The sequence below is a fragment of the Protopterus annectens genome, chromosome 5.part0 (genome assembly GCF_019279795.1).
Source record: "Protopterus annectens isolate FY-2018-M chromosome 5.part0, PAN1.0, whole genome shotgun sequence".
NCBI lineage: Eukaryota > Metazoa > Chordata > Ceratodontiformes > Protopteridae > Protopterus > Protopterus annectens.
In genome coordinates this window covers 893,137,848-893,154,265 of record NC_056735.1, presented here as the reverse complement: position 1 = coordinate 893,154,265, position 16,418 = coordinate 893,137,848, and the positions used below count along the sequence as shown (strand labels likewise).

Below are 16,418 nucleotides of genomic sequence, written 5' to 3'. Positions count from 1 at the left end.
CTAGAGTGGCCAGGCAATGTCTGTGTAGACAATGTCTGTTTTTTCAGTGTCTAGCTTGTGAATGGGCATGGTTATAACATTGCTTTTTGGTGTTCTGTGGATTTCTCAGTGATATTATATGCACTGGTTCTAGGGCATATCCAACATACCCTCACTATATAGCCCTGAGTCACCCCTTCCAAATGTTTGGCACAGGCTATGCGTGCCATTTGTGTAAGTCATGGAAAGTGCCTGGATGGCCTGAAAAAACATTGCAGATGATATCATGTGCATTACAGATCACCTGGCAATTGACAGAGTGATACCCTTTGAGGTTCAAACACCTCCTTTCCAGTTCACCTGATGGAGCCATCATTTCAAAGTGGGTGCCATCTATAGCCTCTAAATAGGTTATAGCACGGATGTCTCACATAATAGTAATTCTCTGCACTGCAGTACATGGAAACCACATATGTTCCCCCACATGCTGAAGCATGGCATGCAGAAACTGCTGGAATCTTCTGGAAAAAGAAACATGTGCCCCCCCCCCCCCCAAGTTATCCATTGTAGGTCACTGAAAGATCTCTGTAAAGAAAATATATAAAGCTCTGCATACCTTGTCATCTACTAGAAAGGGTTATCCATTATTCCCATGGGGCTTTGGAAGAAGGTGGCACTTGTCCACTACTTTTTGTATGGTGTGCCTGCAGTTGTCTAGTATGTCAGCTTCATGGAGGCCATGGAAAGTTAAGCATGGCCTGAAGATGCTTCACCTTTGACATTTGACCCCATCAGTGGAAGCAGCTGCTATAAGATCACCAGGCATTTATAAAAATTCTAGTACCACACTGATTTTTTTTTTTAGTTCTGCTGGGTATAATTGATAAACATTTATGTTGTTTTGTTTTACAAGTTTAATCAGGGGCCAGCATTTCTTCCTTTCATCAAGAGTTTTTGTAGCATAATTCTTTTCAGATTTCATGACATTTTGATCTCCTTTCAGTTTATGTTTTCATCATGCTAGTTTTAACACTAGCTCCATGCCTAAAAAAGAGTTTACCACAATAGATCTTGATGCAGTTGAAGAGATAGTTGTTGCTTGTTTGCCTTTTGCTCAATGGGCTCTCTCTATGCCATAAGAGAGCCTTTCCTGGCAATTTAAAAATGTTGGTATCCATGAAGATAGAAAGACAACACACCCGCACTTTCCATTTTCTTGGGAAGTTCAAATATTCTTATACTATAGCTCCTTTTCTGCTTTCAAAATCTTCTATCTTGTTTAATAACCATGCATTTTGATTTAATAAGAAATGTCTGGCATTCATCTTCACTTAATCTTCAATAAATGATGAATTTTGTTTGTGAATCATGTCCTTCTACAATTCAGTTTAATACTTTTATCTTATAAGTTAACCAGTTTACTTTGAAAACTATCATTTTTTAGAGTTCTTGAACTGATGCCAAGACTTATTGGAAATCTTTTGTCAGAGACATTTCAGCATGTGAATAAAGAAGCTTATTTTCTTCCTTGAATATTGTTAAGGATAAATAAAGAGGTGCTGACAGAGCAATTTCAGTTTTTTTCCAAAAAAGTTTTGATGGCTCTTCAGAATTTACTATTAAAAACTAGTTAAGCTGAGTTTCATTGCTATTCCTGCTTTTTTGCTGCATTTTGTTAATTTCCAGTAAAGAGCTCTTTAGAGAAATTGCTATACCTTGACCTTCTTGGAAACTCCTTCTCAAATGTATATTTAATTATTAAGGTTTCTCATGTGGTTGGTAATTCAGCAATATATGAAATTATAAAAGGCCCAAACTGAATCCTATTTGGACCACCTCTGCAATCATTCCAGATTAATTCTGTTATTCAACATATCTAATCATTTTTTTCTTTCAAGAATCCAGTTTGTTATTCGTTAAATTATTGCTGTACATTTTATGCTTATATAGTTTATATATAATTTAATATTAGCTTTTTTGCATCAAAAGTATACCTGTTAATTAAAATAAAAATAATTAAGGATGCAAATATGCATTGTGCTCAGATATTTAGTACTCCATCATGAATGCATTCAATATATTTTGTGAACTGCACATATTATTATTTGAGCCTGATGTAAATTTTAGAATTAATTGCAAACTTAACGTATCATTTAACAATATTGTGGTTGAAAATGGATCCATACAACCTAGGCTACTAATCCATAAATAAATAAACACTACAGGGAATAGTTCAGAGGAAAATAATCCAGATTGTCAGCTACAAAATTCACTGCATTAGAAATATGTCTGTTGAAAATGTTATGATTTTTTTTTAAAAAACATTGTCCTACTTTATTCTAAAGAATTTTAAAGCATGCTGTCGTATTTCTTTGGTTTTTATACCATAAATTATTGGATTTAACATTCCTGGTAGTGCAATACTCAAGCGTGATAGTGGTACAAGCACTGTAGATAGAACGTCTTGATTAAAAGTGTTCATAACAACAGCAAATATAGCAGTTGTGTATGTCATCAGCACAACAACAAGATGTGAACTACAGGTACTTAAAGCTTTATCATGATCCTTCCTAGAAGCTAACTTCAGTACGGTAACAAGAATCATGACATATGTGAATATAATAAAAACAGCATCTGCAATTATAATGAAGGCAATTAGCAATCCATATATGCTATAAAAAATTGAATCTGTACAACTAATTTCTATCAGTGATATATAATCACAGTAAGATGTGATAAGTGTATTTGACCTGCAGTATGACAGAGTGGAAGCAAGTATTGGCAGGGGTGTAACAAAAATCAATCCCCTTACTATGCATAATAACAAAATCTTTCTAACTGTGGAACTTGAAAATACAGATGAATACCTCAGTGGATTACAGACTGCGAAATAGCGATCAAAACACATGGCAAGTAAAAACGAAGATGCAACAAATGCAGATATGTGCATGAAAAATAGCTGAAAAAAGCAGCCTTCTATACTGATATTGGTAATATCAAACCATAACATCACCAACATTCTTGGCAAAATAGCACTATTTAAAATAACATCTGCAATAGCCAGCATACAAATAAATAAATACATAGGTTCTTGAAGACTTTCTTTACCAGTTATAATTAGTACAATAGTGAAGTTACCTAATAAAGTTATGATATATATTATACAAAAAGGAACAGATATCCAACCCTGCATGCCTGGAAAATAAAAAAGGACAAAATATTCTGCTGAAGAAATAGTGGTATTCATTGTTCACCTCACATGGAAATCACTTTAGAATTCTTTTCTTTTCTTTTCTCCAAATATGGTATGATAATATGCTGCAAATAAAAATAGGATGCAATCAGATTAAAAATGTGTGCCTAAAAGTGACATTAAAGAAGTCAAATGTTTCAAACAGAATGCAATGGATGGTTAATACAGACTTATAAGTCTGACTAGACACTTATGAATGGTTATGGACAGAATTTTATCATGGATGTGATAAACAATGACATAGGAAACCTACAGATTTGACTCCATCAAAAGCAAGTCATGTCCACTTAACTCGGTGGACTTCTTCAAGAACATCACTAAAGCTATGGAGAAGGGCAAAACATTGCATACTACCTATCTTGACCTGGCCACGGTGTTCAACACACTATCTTACTTAGTCATTGTAGTTAAGCTTACAAAATTAGGCATAAACCAATACTTCACCAGTTATATAACAAGCTGGCTCACTGATAAGACACAAGAAAGTAGGATATGGAAATCAACTTCCACAGAGACAAGTTACTGGCAGAGTCGCACAGGGATTGGTGCTGGGGCCTGTGCTTTTTGCAATCTACTCTTTGAAGTCAAGGTAAATGTCAAGGGCCTCTGCTTGACCAAGTATGCAGATGACTTCAAAGTAAGCGTGGTCATTGAATCTATTAAAGACAACAGATACCCTTTAAGGGAGCCTGGCAAAGAAAACAACTGGTGCCAGAGTTATGGACTAAAACTCAATGTAATAAAAAGCATAATATTACATTTTAGAATGAAAGCCCCCCCTGGGAATTACAGCACTGATAATATAGGCATAAAAGTAGACACAGTGGCAGGGATCTGGACCAAATGCTGACAGTAACCTGACCTTTGACCACAATGTGTCTACTATGGTGAGAAAATAATTCTAAGTTGCACAACTTTTAAGTAAGGGCATGGCATCCAGGTCCAAGGAGGTCATTGTTCCACTGTACTCAGCTCTCATGAGACCAATCATTGAGTAGAAAACACCCTTAGTTATGGAAAACCAGACTGTCAAAACAACTTGACAGACCACACATGTTCCTCATAATAAGAATACGAGGAGCAAAGAACAAGTTCTAGGCAGACTGTCTTAAAGCTCTATCTCTGTACTCGGTCTCCTACAGATTGCTGCATAGAGAATCTTTGTCTTGTCTGCAAGGCATTTTCTGATACCACACTAATGAATTTGTCACACATCTACAAAGCACATAACATGAGAAATATCTGTTCTAAAGACCCAAACCTCATCTGCAAGATAAACAGTACATGTTTGAAACATAAGTATTTGACTCAAAGATTACCTCTTCTCAGGAACATGCTTCCCATCCATGTGAAGCAAAGCTTACTCCCTAACCAAATTCAAACATAACCTGGACCAATGGATGGGAAATCACAGTTTTACCTCTGTTTTGGCACCTACATCCCTAATGGCCAAGGGAAGCCAGTGAATCCTTAATGTGTATATGCCTACATCCTATCCATAAAATACCTTGGGGTATTAACACGTCAGCAATATTTGGTAAATTTAGGGTAAACTTAACTAAGCTGAAAATGGCTCTTGGGCTGATAGCCTAATAACCACCTATTAACCTATAAACACATGTTAAAAAACAAAATGTGTAAAATTCCTCTGAATTTTGCAGCATTTTTTCAACTGATTCTTAAACATTTAATATTCCTTTTCATAAATGTTGAGCAATATCTTGGGAGTAGAGTACAAAAATAATATTAATGATATCACACTATTAAATGCCCCTTTCACTTAACATGAAATTAATAATATTATTAAAAATCTCAAACAAGGTAAGCCCCCCTCAATGGGTTCAGTATCCAGTTCTACACAGGTTTTTCACTAAAAGATTCAGCAATATTACTTCAAATATTTAATTACTTGAAAAGATAACTTGAAAAAGATATGTGTGCAAAGTACATAAAAAGATAAAAAGATACACAGCCCTACAAGTATTGCTTACTAATTTGCTAAATTCAAATTAAATAATATAATATATATATATATATATATATATATATATATATATATATATATATATATATAAATTATATACACATATAAATAGATAAGTATATATATTTTTATATAGTCATCTAAACAAGCTCTTGAGTTTTAAAAAAAACAAGAAATAGAGCAACATTCATTTATATCTGGGTAATGGTGGGCATTAACTCTAAGTTGCCATAATACTTCTGATTTTTCCAGCAACCAATTACTAGGGCCACCTCTCACATCTGGTGTCATTTGGTCAATAATCCTAAAACTGAACCTGTGGGTTGGAAAAGTAGCAATATGCCTAGCTAAGGCATTTTCAGACTTATTCTTTCTTATAGCATATAAGTGTTCATAAATACGTTCCTTAAATTTTCTGTCAGTCTTCCCGATGTAAAAAGCTGAACAGCTAGTACACTGAGCAAGATAGACCACCATTTCAGTGTTGCAATTGAAACATCTCTTTACAGAATAAGTGACCTCCCTTAAAGTGAATCTTTGGCCAGTAGCTATAGAACCACAAACATTACAGGACTCACATTTATAAATACCCAGATTCCTAACCATCACAGGGATAGGTGTTTCCAAAAGTTATTTTAAGTTATTCCCTTTCCTGTATGTTATTACTGGGGTACCTCCAACTTTATCAAGAATGGCCCTATCATTAATTAAAATGCTCCAATTTTTTTATAATGATCTTCTTTAATTCTACTGCACCCAAGCTAAAGGTCAAAATTAAGTTAATGTTATAATTGTAGGGCCTAGAAGTAGATGTTGTTAGAAGACCAATTTCATCTATGGTGTCATGAATTTCAATTGATGTACCTAGTGAAGTCACTAGTCTTGCTGGTGTCTTTAAAATTGATTGATAGGTCCCTGCTGTTCGTTTCCAAATAACTTCTAATGACAAATCATGTACCAAAGGTTCAGGGTAACCTTTCTTAAGAAACATTTGGGTTAATAGGTCACATTCTTCATAAACTCGCTCTCTCTTGTCACCATCCTAGCTGCTTGTACAAATTAACCTTTAACTACTGAATGTTTTTGACTCAATGGATGTAAACTTGTGTAATGAAGAAAGGTGTTAGAATAAGTAGCTTTTCTATGGATAGTAGCTGTATAACAATTTAAATCCAAATCTTTCTTCAGTAAAACATCTAAATAAGCAATGCTATTATAAGCAAAGTTACTGGTAAAGTTCAAAAAATCACTACTATCATTAAATCCTTGTAGGATAGTGTTAGCTGTAAATTCATCTCATCAAGTAAGATGAAGATGCTATCCAAAAAGAGGGTATAATAGAGAATATGATGCATAACGTTTTCATTGTTAAAGACATATGTGTGTTCCCAATGGGCCATCACCATGTTAGCAAAGCTAGCACCACATGGTGAGCCCAAAGCTACTCCTATACAATGCAGGTAAATATCTTGTTCAAAACTGAAGAAATTATTAAATAAAATAATATTAAGTAATTCTTCCACCAATCTCAAATCAGTATGTGAAGCACCATATACATGCATCCCGGCCAAAACAAACTCAATACCTTTACTGTTGATGTCCCTGAAAAAAATGATATGCCTTGTGTGGCATATATGCTCAATATAGTGCAATAAATAAATTGCAATAACATTATAATAGCAAAGGTTCATGGTATGAACTACCATTGGGTTTTATCAAGTTGTATCCTGTGTTTGTTTCTCTCAGCTTTCTGATTTTGTACTGCATAAATGTGAATAACACATTTAATCAAACCAGTACTAACATGATGCAATTGAAAATGTATAGGTATCTATAATGAGCCCAATCAATTTAAAAATGATTGACTAGATGAATAATGGAGTAGGTGATTGTTAGGTGGAATGGCTCTTCACTGAGCTGTTAAATTTAGTACTGGCACAAATTCTTAAAAAAATTAACAGGCTATTGCTAGGATGACTAACACTTTCTGAAATTTCTAAATGCAGCATATATTTAAATTATTTTGAAGTATACTGCTTTGGGCCTAGACATTTTATCATCTACTGGCTGTATCTCATTCCTTCAATGAAACAGTTTTCAAAATATGGCTGTAGATATTTTTATACCGTTAAGCAAAATGTTCTAATCTCCTAAATTAACACGTCTGTATTTGTCTGATTTTACGTGAGGAAATGTTCAAAGGTAATGTGTATCAGAACCATCTTTCCTCTAACTCATGTTCAAACTACTTTGTAGGACAGCCAGCAGTAAACTTGGAGTGATTTGTTACTGATGCATCTTTACAGATCACAAACAAGCTGGTTTTAATCTGAATTTATTTGCAAAGTTTCATAAATATTAACATTTTTTTGTCTCTGTATGTTAGCTTATGTGATAAAAAACATTCTGTGTCATTTGAAAAAAACGGAAGAAAGAAAGAACCACTGATGGACAGGGTATCATATGCAATAAACATAGTCATTTCAATAGATTATCTTTCCTGACCACTTCATTGTAGCATGATATTTTCTAATCTTTAAAATGTTTATAAAAAAATAATATCCACTGAAAATCAGCTTTTCAGTCTTGTTGAGTTGCTAAGGATGCAATACAATGCAATGCAATGCAAAACAGCTGACTTGATTATTTTACTCACACATTGTTACACTCAGGCCACATCCACAGATGTACACATGCAGTATATGGGAGGAAAAACAAATTGAGTGTTTGGTGATATTTACACTTTTGTGGTCATTAACAAAATGTTTAATAAGGATGTAGTGTTGCAGCAACAAGACAAATCATATCTCTCTACCTGCAGAAATCAAAAATTTAGACAAAGGCTCTTTAAAAGTTGACACATCAGGGCAAAAAATCTGGACACATAATTAGCAAAAACAAAATGGCATGGATCTACTTCCAGATGAAGTGTAAGATACTATTACTCAGAAAAATGTTAAAACTTCTGCTTCACAAAATATCTCTGTGGTCCTCAGAGAGCTAATACATATGATTTTAATGGGCTGGTAATGTCCTGTCTATGGAACTCTGTGGTTAGGAGGCAATGGTTACATGTTTCTTTGGCTCAGATGCAAAAGTTTGTGCCATTCAAATCCTTGCCTGTATGAAACACCCTACTCTAGCTTTTCCAAATGGAAAAATAACAAAGCCAAAATTAGTCTTCCACAAAAACAATGTATTAAAATGATGCACTTTTGTCTTTAGTATAGCATAAACTTCATTAGAGTAATTTAATGAACCAATAATACACCTTAAATACTCTCCACAATGGTCTAACAAGATCACTTGATCTTTATACCGATGAAGGTTATTTAGTAGCCAAAATTGTTTTATCCATCTGGCACTTTGGAGGTTATGGAATGTTTAATACTTCATTCATTTTCTTTCAGAATTTCTTTACAGAGGAACAAGAATAATTTTGTGTGACTTCTTTGCCTGGATTAAGATCTTATAATGACACACACACACACACACACACACACACACACACACACACACACACACACACACACACACACACACTTTGTATATTTGTATATCTTTATATATATTATGCATACACACAGATATATGAGTGTGAATGTATGTATTATATATACATATATACAATAAGGCCATATAATAATCATAAATTCATATACTCTTAAATTTCAGTTTTAAAACACTATTAGTTTATAACATGATGGTTGACTACAAAACTGAATAGCCATTGCTGTATTAACATTTCTGTCATTATTGACACCATTTGTCTTAGACAGGGGTTTACCTAAAACTGGTGAAAAAAATCATCCCTTTTATGTATAACCTCTTGTAAAACTGATTCAACTTGAGTACATTGCCTCCTGTAATAAATAAAATAATATGAAATGAAACCTGCCTAACTGTCTCTTAACAAAAGATTTTTTTTCACATTAGATGGATGACTACAAATAATTACCATTGTACTTTAAATATACATGAGAAATGTAGGTGTAGTTTACACTGTTGATACAAATCTATTTAATTCTGTATACATCATGAGAAGAACATCTAAAAACGTATTATATAAAAAGATGCAAAATAAGTAAAATGTAAAATATTAGTTGTTGACTCAATATACCTAAAAAAAATCTTGTAACCTGTCATAATCACCAAACCATAACATAAGTAAGTTATCTGGATCAAGCAAATATAAACACAAAAAAAAATCTTTAAATTTATTTAACACTACATTGGTCCAAAAAGGGCAAACAGTTGGACTGAAGTAGCACTCATAGCTATGTCATACAATTCTGCTTCTAAGGTAAAGCAATTATTTCTAAGTACTATTTCCATCAAACAATATAAAGTACCATTTTTTCAAATAGAGAAAAAAATTACCAGAATTATCCTGACCCAGTCCATGCCCAGTGATTTGAATATCATTTTGTCACCAGCCAAATATCATTCAAACAGCCTGATGCAAAACATCCAGAAAAATGTTAGGAACCTATAAGTATGGAGACAGATCTAAAATACTTTTCTATTTCTTGTCAGCAAAATCTGCAAGTGGTTCTGCCTTCCTCCCATTAGCAACAATATCTAGATCAATCACAACATTATTATGCAGTTTGTGAATATAAAATATCATGGGAATAATAGTTTTTTTCCAATTAAAAACTCAAAAATGATATTAAAAAGTTGAGCGATTTAGTTCAATAATATGGACTTCTTCAGAGCACCATCAATCAAAATCACTCCTTTTATGCACTTAAAAGTCACATGATCAGCCAGTTAATTGAACCCAATAAACTTAGCAGCCGTAAAGCAACAAGCAAGCATAAAACTAGTAATAAAACATTCATAAACACTTACAAAAAACTGAACAATACCATTACAACACATTTTGAACAAAATAACTGTACAAATAATTGAATAGTTGAAATCATAAAAAATAAGCTGATTTTAGCCATAGCACACTTCTTATAAAATTAATATCATCCAAGCCAGGAAACACAGCTGCATTAGTCCTTAATTGCCATTTTAGTTCCTTATATTCCTGGAGATCATCACCTGGACCCCCTATATCCCATAGTAACATGGCCAATAACATAAAAGGAAAATGTGTGGGTTTCACAGTGTATTTTTGAAAATAGACAAAGATATTTCTAATGTTAAGAGCAGAAAGGTTAAAAAATGTTTAAGGATAAAAAGGAGTATGAAATTGGAAAAGCTTAAACCCTCCCTGTTGTTATTGCTAGTGTTATGCTAGCATATTGCTTTAAGGCTGCTGGGTTTATTGGATTCAATTAACTGGGAGATCATGTATGGTATTCTGAAGAAGTCCATATTCTTGGAACAAAGCATTCAACTTGTATTTTTTTCTCCAATAAAGAGTGTAGTATCATTTTTATTCTGCTTCAGGCTTTTTTCTTGTTATACCATTTGCAGGTGGTCATTGGAAATCAGTATCAGATGTCCCAGACAGAATAAGTTGCGATGAAAGAGGTATGATAAGTATTAAAATTTAAATGACACAATAAACAGCAACAAGGCTCGTATACATCTCCATATTAAGCAACATCTTATACAACAATTTGATCAACACTTTCTTCCTTTTCCCTCCCTTCTTTCTCTCCTTGTTTCACTATCCTTTCCACTATCACTCACTTACTATCTGTCTCTCTCTCTCTCTCTCTCTCTCTCTGTACTCATGCACACAGACACACACACACACACACACACACATATATATATATATATATATATATATATATATATATATATATATATATATATATATATATATATATATATATATATATATGTATAAAAAGACATAATTATAAATAAGGCATGCCTGGAAATTAACGAGTCCGCACATTTGGTCCTTCCTCTACCCAAGAAGCTACATCAAGCATGAAGCATTAAACTTGAACTCCATGGTGAGCTGTCTGGGTCTCTGAGAGTATACAAGAACTCTTCTGACTCAGACAGCGGTGATTTGGTAGCAGGACCACAACCAGTAGCCTTCGGTTCCCATGCAATACTAGCTGCACATTTCTGGGTTTTCTTAATCATTTCACTCACTGGTCCAATGTCAGAGATGCAGGTATTTATGGCTATACCCTCTCACCTCATTGACATCATTGATCGCTGACCACCTGCACTCAGACATGGTCACAGGAGGACTTGTTAACTCTGTGTCTACCTAACAGTTGTGTGCAGAATAGACATAAGATTTATACAATCACCTAATTTTCCACATCAGTGAATGGCAGTTTACTTGGGCCAGATGTTTTGGGTATCATATTCCTGTATGTGATGATAAATAAACAAAAAGGGAAATTAAGCAAAGTGGTTGTTAACAAAACATATGAATGTATGCAAGCAGTTGTGATGAAAATACATTGTACATATTGCTCTCTAGGAATACATGCAGCTAATACACAACTATAAAAATGCTCACCCTTCCAAATAAAAAGAGTATTGCTAGTAATTGTAAAACTCTTGTATGATAGTAACAACACAGATATAACTGTAACACATAACAGTCTTTACATTAATTTACTTAAAATGAAAACATTTATACATGTCTAACATTTAGGATATCCTTTTGGTTGATTTCAGCCATATGTCAGAATGTGAACACATTTTTGGACTGCAATTGTAACACTGCCATCAATACTAGTTATATAATACTTTTTATAACAACTATTCAGATTTCTCAAACAAATGTTGCTATAAAAGCAGGTAAAATTACTCCTGTTTCCTTACAAAAAAGTAAGTGCTCTACATATTATGACAACACCAATGGACAAAATGCAGACAGCAAATGATTGTTATTGAGAAATGTGAGTTATTACTAATGTTAACAAAAATATTCCTTTGTAAATAAATATCACAGACTTTTGTAGGAATAATATTCAATATGTCAGTACACATTGAATTGCAGTCTCTGAATTGAAACAATCTCCCAAAGCATGATGCAAGTGACTTACCAACATGATTAGTTTATATATTTCAGATTCAACCCTGTGAGCACTGTGAATATGCAAATCAGGAGAGAACTCATTAGCATTTATGAATGTGAGAATCTGCACTAAGTGCTAGGCAGGTAAACACGGTTTAAGGACCAACAAAATTCCATGCATATGCCCTAGTAGTACAAGTGCAAGAATTGAGAAGTGTGCTGCCTGCTCTGGGCTTGCAAGTGTGAATGACTAAATGAATAATTAATGCTTCATACTGCTGCTAAATTGATGTACACTTACAGAGGGTGTGTCAGAGAAAAGCAGGTTACCAAAAAATCAGGGATTACATTGGCTTACTTAGGAGATAAACCTTTATAACATGTTTATTAATACATGTTTATAACCATGCTGGGCTTCTGCATAAAAAGCCATCTGTAATTCTAAGTAAGTATGTAACCCATTTAAATATGCCAACAAACCTTAAAACTAATCTAAATGACAATGCACTCATGTTGGAAAACCCCAGACAACAGAATGATGTTCACAAAACAAAGAGCATAAAACAACTGTAGTATTGCAGATATTGGTTAGTATTGTAACAGGAAGTATTAGCTTAACTGTTGCAAATATCTCACTCATCTACATTCTTACTGGCAAAATATAAAGGATAACTGTTAGGAAATGCAACATTGCACCTTTAATGTGAAGTGATACAATGCCACATTTTGAGTATATCTAATCTATTTTCTCTTCTTCATAATATATGTCTGTGTTTGTGGCAAATGCTGAAAATGTTTTGTCAATGTCATGTTTTCATGGTTCATATCCAGAGATGATGCTGTTTGTGTGAAACTATGGATGTTTAAGTAGTATGTGCTTGTGTTATAACACAACAAACTGGAGAAAACATCAGAAAGGTACATTTGAAATACTTGTGTTCTATTTTTGTCTCTCTCTCTCTTCATTATTTATACTCCACTTGACATTGCATGTGTTGAGTGTCACCAGCCACTAGCATTGAATGACAATCCACTCTCTAAGGTAAAAAAATCAGACATTTAATTTGGAATGCAATCAGTAGCTCAAATGAGCCTAGCATCAGAGTGCTTCCATCAGTACTATGGACAGTACTGAGAGAAGAAAATGCACCTGTCCTTTACCTGTCTCTCTGGTGCAAGGTATAAGCACAGCGAGTTTAGAGAAAGTGGGCTGGTAATGTAGATTTCTAATCCAGTTCAAAGATATTTTTCTGAGGGGTGATAATAACAAATGCCGACATACAAATCTGTATATGAAATGAACAGGTTAAGTCTGTGTGATAAATCAAGCCAAGAAAAAACAGCTCCAAGAAGGTGATGAACCAGAATCAAACAAATAAGCTCTAAAACACAAGTTTAATCCAACAAGCAAAATCCAATAAACAAACAGAAAAAACAAATCTAGTAACGTTGAGTGCGCTTTCACTTTGTCAATACAAAGCTTCATCAGAACAAGAAATTGTTGAGCAACAGTGCTTAAATATACTGTGCTGTGTTCTAATAATTAAATAATTAATTAATTTACTTGAAAATTGAGATACTTAAAAAGGCAATGCTTCAAAAAAAAAAAATAAAATAACCATACTATAAAACTGTGACAATAAACATTCTATACTAAAATGCCATATTCTTAAGTTGTAATAAATATTAAACCTTCCATTCTAATACCTATAATACATAACTGTTATCTGCCTAAAAAAATGATTCAAATACAAGTTAAATAAACATTAAAAATCCATGAAACCCCTAAAATTGGAGTATATTGATAAATGAATGAAATGCAATGGGTAACCTCCCCTATACACTACTTCTACCCTACATCAATGTGCAAAATCAGCTTACCTAAAAAAATATACATACAAAATCCTTAAAAACATAAAATAACCATACTATAAAACTGTGACAATAAACATTCTATTCTAAAATGCCATATTCTTAAGTTGTAATAAATATTAAACCTTCCATTCTAATACCTATAATACATAACTGTTATCTGCCTAAAAAAATTGATTCAAATACAAGTTAAATAAACATTAAAAATCCATGAAACCCCTAAAATTGGAGTATATTGATAAATGAATGAAATGCAACGGGTAACCTCCCCTATACACTACTTCTACCCTACATCAATGTGCAAAATCAACTTACCTAAAAAAATATACATACAAAATCCTTAATAAAAACATTACAAACGTCATGTAACCCTGCTTGAACAATATACTAAAAAGGTGTGTAATTCCCTACTGAACACCACAGCATACACATTACAAAAAAGTCACAACTTAGCCTGTCTTAATTTCAAAACACTACTGATACTAATATTGTCATTTAAGCCTGGGGGTCTACTGGTGTTGGTTTTTAACTGCCAAACAGATACACTCCGGGAAGGAGATAGACGCAGCAGCCCATGTGGGGATAAAGAACAACCTTCTTTGAACAAAAGTGATGGTAATAATAAAATAGCATTTCCACAAAGGGGAAAAGCTAATTCAGGTACTGTGAACTTCAGTTTTGACACTTGGTCCAGCAGGCATTTCAATTTTAACAAACTCAGTTTTGACAATGATTTTGAGTCTTTTGATGAGACTTTTAAAAAAATTAAAGGCAAACTGTATGGTTTGAAAACTAATCAATTGGATATTGACTATTTAAATGAATGTATTGCAACTGAAAGGGTACCAAAGGGGTTAAGACTCTTTAAATACCCTAACAATGTTAAGCACAATTCTTTATTATACAAACAGCTTATGGATTTATTTAATAAAACAGGCATTGACATGTTGAAGCTAATGGTTAAAGATTATGAAGCTCAAAATGAAGTATTGTTAGCTGAAACAAATGAATTGCACAACAAAGTTTTTGATTTCAACAAAGAGAAGTTTGATGGAAGGAAATATGATAATTTGTTTGTTGAAATTGATAATTATTGTGACAGAGTTATTTTTAGGAAAAAGAAAAAGTTAGATAGGGATTTAAATGACTATAGAAATGGTAGGGTGTATCCTGTGTTCAACAACTTTCGAGAATCCAAGAATTTTGTTGCTGACAATTCTAGTAGAATGGGTCAGACAGACACTAATATTTCAAATGAACAGTGTGAGGTCCCTTTAGGGGAAGAAATGGTGAGGAGGAGCAAAAGAATAGCAAAAAAGCAGAGGAAATATTCTTATCAGAACCCTCAGACACACAGGGGAGGGAGGGGGGGCAGGTTTCAGGGAAGAGTACGGAATTATTAACTTTTGATGATTCTTCCCCCCCAACCCCCGAGTTTATGAATGATTATTGCCAGGATGTAAATATGGACACTGATAATTTAATTGTTTGTAGACAAGATAATTTTACAGTGTATAATTTCACAGATTTGGTAGTGGATGATAGTTATTTTAAATTGTTTACCAAAGGCTTCCAGTTTGTGCCCATTAAGACAGGGTCCATGGTTAATACATTAATTGATATCAAGTTATTTGTAAGACTTTATTTTAAAGGTAGACAGTTTAATCATAATGAGTTAACTAGGAGAAGCTTATTAAATCCACCAACCAATACTTCTTTAAAACTTTTTGAAGAAATGGTTGAGAGGGATGTGAGACAAATGAAGTACTATTTGGATCTCCCCAATGATAACTGGTCAGAAGAAGAGAAAATACTGGTGAAAAAGTAAAAAAAATGAAAAGGTCAGGGTTATGAAACCTGACAAAGGGGGAGGGGTGGTATTGATGTACAGTGATGTGTATGATACATACATACACAATATTTTACAAGATTCGGATCATTACACATTAGTATCATGGAATGAAATCAATATCGCCCATTCTAAGATAAATTATTATTTAATTGACCATTTACTTCAAGGAAGCATAAATGAAAAACTTTATAATTTTTTTACATGTTGAAAATCCATGGATCCCTGCTATATTTGGAACACCAAAAGTGCATAAAGGGATCGAATTGCTTAAATTTAGACCTATAGTAGCAGGGGCCGGCAGTATTAGTGAGCCTCTTGCTATTTTCATTGATTCTCAATTGAAACAGTTTATTAATTCAGTGCCACATATTACTAAAGATTCTTGGGACTTTTTCAGAAGAATAACTAAGGATAAATTTGAATCAGAGATTTGTTTTGCTACCATTGATGTGGTCGAACTGTTTCCAAGCATTCCACATAGTGTAGGCTTGGAATGGTTCCAAGAAATTTTATGTTCCGATACAGG

At 33.4% G+C, this 16,418-nt stretch overlaps 1 protein-coding gene across 1 annotated transcript; it reads right to left on the bottom strand.

Annotated features, from left to right (window-relative positions):
* Positions 1–2,308: 2,308 nt before the first annotated feature.
* Positions 2,309–3,226, bottom strand: LOC122802274 (olfactory receptor 52K1-like). The gene has a single exon (XM_044071925.1). The coding sequence runs from the start codon at positions 3,224–3,226 to the stop codon at positions 2,309–2,311; it is 918 nt and encodes a 305-aa protein (XP_043927860.1).
* Positions 3,227–16,418: the final 13,192 nt, after the last annotated feature.

Bases quoted from the DNA above. Each gene is read 5' to 3' on its own strand.
- LOC122802274 (XM_044071925.1), bottom strand. From the start codon at position 3,226: ATGAATACCACTATTTCTTCAGCAGAATATTTTGTCCTTTTTTATTTT.